We start from the raw sequence: 9677 nt of genomic DNA on the forward strand, positions 1-9677 counted from the left end.
TCACGCCTGTAATCCCAGCACTTTGGGAGGCTGAGGCCGGCAGATCACTTGAGGTCAGGAGTTCGAGACCAGTCTGGCCAACATGGTGAAACCCCATCGCTACCAAAAATATAAAAAGTTAGTCGGCTGTGGTGGCACGTGCCTGTAATCCCAGCTACACAGGAGGTTGATTGGGAGAATTGCTTGAACCCAGGAGGCGGAGGTCGCAGTCAGCCAAGATCGTGCCATTGCACTCCAGCCTGGGTGACAGAGTGAGACTTCATCTCAAAAAAAGAAAAGAAAAAAATTGAGAAGATCAAGGCAGAACACTGATGTTCGCTGAGCCTTCCTTTATTCTGCTTATCTTGAGATGGACTTGATGAGCTCATTTTACACAGAGGAAAAGTGAAGCCCGGAGAGGCTAAAGAAATTACATTCCCTGGCTCAGCCAGGCAATGGCAGAGCCAGTATTTGGACCCAGGTCTGTCTGACTCTGAGCTCACCCTAACAGATCCCTGGAGTTTCACCTCCAGCACCCTATTCCCCAACAGTCCCCCCACCAACTTCTTGGTGTCCTGATCTGGGACAGCAGAACGTCAGCAGTGAGAAGTCCTTTGCTCCCTACTTGGGTGTCACCATGTCATTCAGACACCGTCAGTTACCACCTTGGCCTGAGCAGGGGAAGGAGACTTGGGGTTGGGAAGAGATGCTGGGCAGGGGAGACTCGGGGGATTCTGGTGGGGATGGATTAGTGGGTTGAGAATCTAAGCCAGAATTGGAGACCTAGGTAGCTATGAGATCTTGAGCAAGCCTCTTTACATCTGTGAGCCTCAGGTTTCTCAGCAAAAAAGTTGGAAATTATGCCAATACTTTGACACTCCCACTTAGAAAAAAATACAGTTCAGGTTTGGAGTTAGACTTTGAAGTTAGATTTTGTTCCAAACCCCGGATCTCCCACTGACTAGCTGTGTGGTCTGGGGCCAGTTACTTGACATCTCTGAGCAGACTTTGGACCCTGAATCTGTAAAGTGGGTTGTTGTAGGGATTTAGTGAGGTGACTGAGCTGGGAGCACTTTGGAAAAAGGGTGAGGCTTTATAAATGATGCTGGTTTTTAGCACTCCCCTGGAATGGGGGCTCTGGGATGGCTCCCAGAAACTGGCACCCCCTCCACCTTTCCCCTGAACCCAGGCACATTAGTTCTCATTCTGTATCCTATGTACCCACCAAACAGCTTTCTCCAAACCTGGCACCCCACTCCTTTCCACCTTGCCTGAGGACCTGAGGCCCCTTCCCTGTTCCCACCTTGTTCTAGTTCCAAACTGCAAAGGATGGCCTGAGTTTCCATTCTTCATCCTGGAGGCTCCAGCTGCAGCCTCAATCTTCTGTCCCGAGAGAATCCGTTTGATTTCGGTTGATCCTTGGGAGATGGGAGGGCCAGTTCCAAGGCCTGTGACCAAAACCTTTCAGTCATCCTGAAGTCCCAGAACTCCATCTTTCTTGAACCAAGCCTGCTCTGGTGCCCAAAGGGAAGGGGTATCAGCGATGGGGGCCCACAGGAGACTTTTGCTGTGGTCCAGTTCTATCCACTATGCTGCTAGTCTGGCACCCCCAGCACTGCCCTGTCCCCCTCCCATCTCTGGCCCCAGTACTGGCGTTGGGAGTACCAGGGAGACAGTGGGAGGAGTGGGTAAGGGCTGTGGAGTGAGAGAGGCTGACACGAGGCGAGGACTCTAGGGGACTGAGGGCTATGATGCAGCCCAGCCGAGGGCAGGGACCTGTCCTTGCTTGGTCCAGTGACTGTTTATTCCTGACTCTGGGTAAGTGGGGCTCAGCCTGCTTGGGGCTCTGGAGGACTCCCCCAGGCTGGGGCCTGGGATGGAGGGAAGGAGTTGGTGCTTTGCAGGGCCAGGGGCCTTTGAAGGTCTAAGGTCCTGCTTGGCTCTTGCTCTGCATCTGGACAGACCTGTGGCGCTAGAAGCCATCTGATGACAAGTGTGTGTGCGCACTCGTGTGCGTGGCTGTGAACTGGAATGTGTCCCTGTGTGAGTGTCTGCGCCGGTCTGTGCAGGATGACATGGGCAACAGTGTCTTCTCCAGGACCCATGTCTGTCTCTACAGATGAGTGGAGGGCCAGACCCACAAGGCCATGGATTTCTGTCCTTTGCTTCCCCAGTTCATTCCGTGTCCCGCGCCCTGGGGGTGACCTGGTGTGCCCTTATTTCCCACTATCTACTGCTGCCTCCGAGCCACGAGGCCCTGGATGTCATGAAACATGTGTCTCCAGGACTCATGTCCCCATTTTCTCTGCTACACTTTTCTAACTTGTGAGGACCTGGCTGCTGGGCTGCTCACAGGACGGGCTCTCCATGCCTCCAAGGCAGTGTCTAGGAGGTGGAGCAGTCAGCTCAGAGTGGCCCTTTTCTCTGCCCTCTTGTCCCAGGCTTGGAGAAATGGATGATGGGCTAAGGGGCTGGGTTAGATGGGCCCTGCTTCCTGGGCATAGGAAAATCTGCAGCGCAGGCTCTTCTGCCTCCACCTCCCCTCTGCTTGCTCCCCAGATGGCTGCTGCACGCTGCTGCCTCTCCCTGCTGCTCCTGTCCACCTGTGTGGCTCTGTTGCTGCAGCCACTGCTGGGTGCCCGGGGAGCCCCGCTGGAGCCATTGTACCCAGGGGGCAATGCCACGCCAGAGCAGATGGCCCAGTATGCAGCTGAGCTCCACAGATACATCAATATGCTGACCAAGCCTAGGCATGTGCCATGGACAGGGACAGAGACCCCAGCCCCTGGGACCCTGGGCCCACTCCACTTTCCTGGCCACACCTTATCCCCAGCCCAAGCCCCATCTCCAGCCCCAGCCCCTTCCAGGCCACTCTTGGGGAAACAGAGCTTCTGTGCTGACCAGGCCTGGGCCCATGTGCCCTGGGCAAGTGGGTGCCTACCGGCGGATATGAAACAGGTGGGCTGGCACCTGGGCACAGGGCTTCCATGTATAGGGAAAGAGACAAAGAGGACACGCTGGCCTTCTCAGAGTGGGGTCCTCCCATGCTGCTGCCCTCAGGTGAGTTTGACTCCCTGCCCTGTCTGTCCAGCTCCCTGGAGCTGAAATGGGGATGGTGGGACTGAATCAGGGCTTAAAAAGGTGTGATGGGGGGTGGAAGAGGGAGAACAGGAGCCCAGGGCTGGCCTAAGGCCTCCTGACGGCACAAGGCCTGCCCCGCACACTGCCATGTTCCACCCTGTCCTCACAGGGAGCTCAGCCTGCTGGAACTGTAACGCTACCTCCTGCCTCCTACCACTCCATGGGCAGTGCCAGCCCAGCTCTCCCCTCCGCACTGTTGGCTCTGGCCGAAACTGGCTCCTTGTTCCCGCACAGGCTCAATAAAGCAAGTCAAAGCCACAGTCTATCCCTGTGTCTCTGTGAACTCCTGGTGCAGGGCCCCAGGAAGAGCTAAATGCATGGAGAGAAAGGGGAGGGCAGGGCAGAGGCAACGGGGAAAGCAGGCTGTGCTTGTAAATCATCCAGAACGTCCATGGGGTCATCAGTCACTCAGCTCATCCTCTCCACTTCACAGAGGGACAAGTTATGACCAGAGGAAGGCAGGGACTCCTCTACGGTCATTCGGCAACCTGTGAAGTGGCAGTCTTGAGCTTGACTCTTCCCAGTTCAGCACCTGTAGACCCTCCCAACTCAGCCCCATGACAACCCTGCCCCAGGTGCACCAGTGCTTTCCTGTGGCTGAGGCAGCAGGAGCACCAAAATGTGATATGAAAGCATCCTTGGCATGGGGGTAGGGGATCAGCCCAGCACAGAGGCACAATTCTGGTGCTAGGGCAGTCACGGCTGCATCCAGGGGCCTGAGCGGCTGTCCAGAAATTTGGAGAGAATGGGCTGTCCAGAGAGGTAGCGAAATCCTGGGCACAGGAGGTATTCAAGCTGCTGTGGAAGGGGAGGAGGCTAGATTAGCTGAGAGTTCCAGCCACTGCCATGAGTCCAATTTGTGGATTCCACACTCCAGCTCTGGGAGGGCGAGGACATGGATCCTGCCTCAGGGAGGACTGCTCGGAGTCCCAGTGCACCTGTCTTCCTGGCCCTTCTCAGGCATCCTGAATAGGTGGGGACAGAGCACACGTGCATGCGTGTGTGTGCGTGTGTGTACACGGGAGAAGTGAGGGGACTAGAATGTGTCTGGTTCCTAGAATGGCTTCTCCTACCTCCCCCACACACTTGGCCTGAAGGGATGGGGTTATGCGTTTGGAGGATGAGGCGTCCACTTTCCTGGGCTCAGCACCTTGCACAGATCCCATGGAAATGACACCACAATTGTGTTTCCCCTCAAGTCCTGACTCAATCTGGTGTGTGCAAATGACCTGGAAGTAGAACCAGGTCCTAAAAGACAAAGAGCTTTAAAAGGATGCAGCTGCTTGGCTCAAATTGATTTTTTGTTTGTCTTTGGATACAGGGTGTTGTTCTGTCACCCAGGTTGGAGTGCAGTGACATGAGCACAGCTCACCATAGCCTTCACCTCCTGGGCTCAAGCGATCCTCCTGCCTCAGCCTCCCAAGTAGCTGAAACTACAGGCACATGCCACCATGCTCAGCTAATTTTTTTTATTTTTATAAAGACAGGGTCTTGCTATGTTCCCCAGCCTGGTCTCAAACTCCTGAGCTCAAATGATCTGCTCACCTCAGCCTCCCAAAGTGCTGGGATTACAGGTGTGAGCCACCGTGCCCGACCTCAGGTTGATTCTTAAATCCAAGGGGTGTCTGGATAGAGAGATGGCTTCAGCAAGAGAATGGTTTGAGTCTGAATAAGGGAGCCTGAAGTCCCAGCATTTTCGCTGGCAGCTTAAGGGGATGGGGTGTGAATGGGGAAAGGTGTGGATACTTCCTAGGGCCAGGAGTTCGCACCCTGAAGACATACCTGGATGTGAGAGTAGGATCAGGGCACGGGGCTCTGCCCCCACCAAGCCTCTCTGATGGCCATGGGAGCCCCCAGAAGAGAGAGCGCCACCCTCACACCCAGCTTCTCAGGGACAGGCCCTCGCCAGGTCCACCCCTTCCCCTGCTCTGCTCACCCTAGAAGGGCTCAGACGTCCAGGAGGCAAAGGCGGCCCCCCATACTCTGCATGCTGAGGGGCAAAGGCACCTCTTCTTGTTCCTGTGCCAACTCTGACAGCCCAAGCTGGGCTGTTTGGTAGAAACCTGGGCGAGGTGGGACTGGGGGTGTGTCGAGCTGAAGCCCTCCTTTAAGGTTCCAGCTTCTCTCACCTTTGCCCTCCCTCTCCCTCTGCATTGGAGTCCCCCCCCCCAACCACCCCCCGCCAACCCTGCTGGGAGAAGGTTGCTGGGGAGCGAGGGGAGGACCCCTCCACCCCACAGCTGAGGTCCTTTTCTCCCACAGCAGGAACTCCAGGGTTCCCCTTCCCTGTCGAAGAATTGGTCCCTCCCCGGCCCACAGAAGTCACTGAAGCGACAGAGATTTGTCTTTATTGTTTTCATTGAGGGGATGAGGAGGAGTTGAGGCCCCTCTCAATATAAAGGGGCTGGTGGGGGGTCAGGCGTCTGGAGGCCAGAAGGAAGTCCCAGGGCGCCAGTATCTCCCCGCACGCCCGCCCCCGAGGGCTTCCTCTCGCTCCCACCCAAGCAGCCCCCAGTCCCGAGGCCCCTGATTCGGTGCCGAGTATACAGGCTGTCCTACCTGGGGCCTCGGGAGGAGGTTGGTGGTCGGGGTTCCGAGGTGTTCAGCCACTGGGGTTTCGTGGTGGTCCATGGAGGGGGTTTCGTAGCTTTCGGTGGGGAGGTGTTCGTGGCGTTCGCAATTTTCCTGTGGTTTTTAGATTTCTTCGAGCTGAGAACACGTCTTTGCAGCGGTCATGAGGCCGCTCCCCGAGCCCAGCTTGGGCCGCGATGCGCGTGGGTGTGTCCGGCGGCGTCCGTGTCCCCCAGCACCCTCCGCCGTCCTCCCTCCCTCCCTCGCGCCCTCCGCCGGCTCACCTGCTGTTGAAGAGCCTCCCCACGTACTTCTTGATCCAGCCTAAGTTCAGCCGGTGGCCATGGACTGCTGCGGCACCTGCAGCTCCTCGTCCAGGGCGCCCTCCGGCGGCAGCAGCAGCCACATGAGGCCAGCTACGACCAGAGCGCATGCGCAGAGCGGAGCCGGCGTCTGGAAAGCTCTGGACTCACAGAGCCGCGGGCGGTCACGTGACCCCGCGGCTCCGGTCGGCCGGGGTCGGCCGAGCCCGGACCGTAGCTTGCGCGTGTTCCGCGCGGTGGGCAGGCTTGGGTGCAGGGGCGCTCAGGCCGAGGGACGTGACTATTTCTAGGACACACACCAGTGCACGGACGCCCTAAGGGACATCCTGGTGCCCGGGGGAATGGTGCACACCTGGACATGCCCAGTGATGCACGCTGACAGCATCGAGGTAAAAATGGACGGGGAGACACACCCTAAGGTGTACGCACGAGGTCGGCGTAAAACCATTGGACAGCTCCTTAATCTCACCGACCTCTCTCCCGCAAATTTCTTACTTATCGCCCTCTTTTCTCCCTGCCGTTCCCTCAAAATGTCAGTCACGTTGTTCTCTGCCTGGAAGACCCTTCCTCTAGACAGCCTCATGGCCAGCTCTGTCGCCCCCTGGAGGCATTAGCTCAAAATCCACCTTTGCAATGGGTCTTATCCTGACACCCCTGTTTAAAATTGCAACCAGGCAGGGTGCGGTATATAACGCCTGTAATCCCAGCACTTTGGGAGGCCGAGGCGGGCTGATCGCTTGAGCCCATGAGTTCAAGACCAGCCTGTGCAAAAGACAGAGAGCCCTGTCTCTACAATTTAAATATATATATATATTGCAACCCAACCCCTCATCTTGCTCTATCTTTTTCTTGCTCTATTTTTGCACTTTTTTATTTTTTATGAATTTTTTTTTTTAAGACAAGGACTTGCTTTGTTGCCCAGGCTAGAGTATAGCGTCGGGATCATGGCTCACGGCAGTCTCAAACTCCTGGGCTCAGGCCATCCTCTTGCTTCAGCCTCCCAAGTAGGTAGGTCTACAGGTGCACACAACCATGCCCAGCTAAATTTTAATTTTTTGTAGAGATGGAGTCTTGCTAGGTGGCCCAGGCTGGTCTCAAACTCCTGGCCTCAAGAGATCCTCCTGCCTTGCCTCCCAAAGTGCTGGGATTACAGGTATGCGCAGCCACACCTGGCTGCACTTTCTAACTTATGTATTCTATACTTATTATATTTATGTCCAAGTCCCTTCCCTCAATGTAAGCATCATTAATCACAACTGGGCTCTTTGCTTATTTTGTCTATTGATGTATCACAAGCACCTAGAACAGTGCCTGGCACTTAGTAGATACTCGATAATACATATTAAATGAATGACTAAGTGTTACACACAGGAAAGCCAGCCTGATGATTCACACACCCAATGCACAGAGAATTCTGTGCCTGCAACACACCATGATTCAGACTATATGCCCATAAACGTGATGCACACCCCCAGAGCTCCTAAGCCCCTCAACCCTCTTTTAAGTGGGAACTCCACTCATCCCCACCACCCAAGCAGGGATAAGAAGCCCTAGTAGCTGTCCTGACCATCAGAATGGTAGATGAGGCTGCCCTTGCCTAACTCCTTCATGCCCATAGTGGGCCTGAGGAGGGCCCTTGGTGCCAGGCCCCATCCCCAAACTCCTAGAGAATACGGCTGATAGGGAGCCCAAACTTGGCCACCAGACATTACCATGGTGCTGGGCAAGTGCAGAGGAGCACAGCAAAGCGTCTCTGGCCAGGACCTGAGGCCCTTTATATTCCTAAGGATCCATGCCCCCTTTCCCACTAAGGTTCCACTTCCAGCGCAGCCTTCTTTTCCTCCCTCTGTCATGACCTGAAAGTCCAGAACAGAGAGAAGGCGAGGGTGGAAGCACATGGGCTACCACCTGTTCTGACCAGTGCACAGTCCCTGCCAGGGGCCCAGAGGTGTGGGTGGCAGAGGTGGGGAGGCCTGGGGAATAGAGTAATGTTTTGCTCCAAGTATACAGATCCAAGGGAGAAACTGGCTCTGAGTTTGAGAGGGGGCTGTGCTTTTCCCAGGGGCTACTGTTTGGAAGGGAGTTATGCTGAGACCAGATGCCCCTCCCCATCTGACTAGATCCAAGGTGCCTCCTTTCCCTACAGGGCTGCTGTGGGGTCCCAGCATCCCTATTCCCCTCCCCTAGGCCTGCTGCCATGGGGAGGGGGTGGGGCTGCGGTTTCTGGTTTCAGGATTGCAGGCCCTACTGCACAACTGGGAGATTTTCTCAGCCTGCTTGGCCATTTTGGAGCCCCCGAGGCATGACCTGCTAAGCCTTCTGGAGGGTGGTGGGTCTTGGCTGCCGGGAACTTAGGCCTTGGCTACCTCAGGCCACAGAGCCTCAGCTGTGTGGCCTCTCAGGTCCCCTCTACCCGTTCAATATTGCCACCTTTCTGGGGCAAGATTGTGAAATGTGCGCCGATTCTTCATGCCCACCCCAACCCCAGAAGGGGCACACTAGGAAGAGCAAGGGCTTCTGGGTAGGAATCCTAACTTCACTACCTCCTGGCTGTGTGACCTTGATTAAGGGATGTTATCTCCCCTGAGCCTCCGCATCCTCATCTGTGAAGAGCTGGTTAGGACTGTTGTGAAGATGGATTTGGATTAGGTAGCTCAGCCTCTGGACAGCTCCTGGCACATGCTAGATGATTAACAGGCATGAGCCCCTCCGTTCATAAAAGAAACCCCTTTCTCCCATCTCCACTTCTCCTGAAAGTGTCTCATCTTCTGGCCCCTTCTCCTTATTAAAACCTGCTCCCGGCCAGGCAGGGTGGCTCATGCCTATAATCCCAGTACTTTGGGAGGCTGAGGTAGGAGGACCACTAGAACCCAGGAGTTTGAGACTAGCCTAAGCAACATAGTGAGACCTTGTCTCTACAAAAAATTTTTTTAAAGCTAGGTGTGGCCGGGCTCGGTGGCTCACGCATGTAATCCCAGCACTTTAGGAGGCCGAGGTGGGCAGATCACCTGAGGTCAGGAGTTCGAGACGAGCCTGACCAACATGGAGAAACCCCGTCTCTATTAAAAATACAAAATTAGCTGGGCGTGGTGGCACATGCCTCTAATCCCAGCTACTCGGGAGGCTGAGGCAGGAGAATCACTTGAACCCAGGAGGTAGAGGTTGCGGTGAGCCGAGATCGTGCCATTGCACCCCAGCTTGGGCAACGAGAGCAAAACTCCATTTCAAAAAAGCTAGGTATGGTGGCACATGCCTGTGGTCACAGGTACTGGGGAAGCTGAGGTGGGAGGATTGCTTGAGCCTGGGAAATTGAGGCTGCAGTGAACCAGGATTGCACCACTGCACTTCCAACCTGAGTGACAGAGCAAGACTCTGTCTCAAAACAACAACAAAAACAAACAAACAAGCAAACCCTGCTCTCAGTGAGGGTGTGAGAAACTCAATGTCAATGTCACTGAAGTTTATGGGATGGCCCATAGCCAAGTGAGACCAGAACTGCTTTTCTGTGGAGCCAATAATCTCTAGAAAAAGAAAGGAGATTCCCATGAGAAAGTTCCATAGTACAGGGTGGGAGGAGATATCTAGGGACCAGTGTAACCTAAATACCAGCAAACAGGCTATTCCTTATCCCCATTAGTCACAGCCCGGTGCTGAACGTCTGCC

At 55.2% G+C, this 9677-nt stretch overlaps 2 protein-coding genes across 2 annotated transcripts in view; both read left to right on the forward strand.

Moving 5' to 3' along the window:
• TMEM199 (transmembrane protein 199) overlaps positions 1-9677 on the forward strand; it is a 345481-nt gene that overhangs the window by 211426 nt on the left and 124378 nt on the right. The gene's annotated exons all lie outside the window — the stretch shown is intronic.
• LOC126938274 (uncharacterized) lies at positions 1523-3433 on the forward strand. Its single transcript, XM_050762344.1, has 4 exons — positions 1523-1667; positions 2154-2304; positions 2421-3039; positions 3230-3433. The coding sequence occupies exons 1-4, from the start codon at positions 1523-1525 to the stop codon at positions 3431-3433; spliced, it is 1119 nt and encodes a 372-aa protein (XP_050618301.1).

Source organism: Macaca thibetana, chromosome 16 (assembly GCF_024542745.1).
Source record: "Macaca thibetana thibetana isolate TM-01 chromosome 16, ASM2454274v1, whole genome shotgun sequence".
NCBI lineage: Eukaryota > Metazoa > Chordata > Mammalia > Primates > Cercopithecidae > Macaca > Macaca thibetana.

Bases quoted from the DNA above. Each gene is read 5' to 3' on its own strand.
- LOC126938274 (XM_050762344.1), top strand. From the start codon at position 1,523: ATGGGGGCCCACAGGAGACTTTTGCTGTGGTCCAGTTCTATCCACTAT. The intron at 1,668-2,153 runs GTAAGGGCTGTG...TTGCTTCCCCAG, and splicing joins GGAGACAGTGGGAGGAGTGG to TTCATTCCGTGTCCCGCGCC. The intron at 2,305-2,420 runs GTGAGGACCTGG...CTCTTGTCCCAG, and splicing joins CTGCTACACTTTTCTAACTT to GCTTGGAGAAATGGATGATG.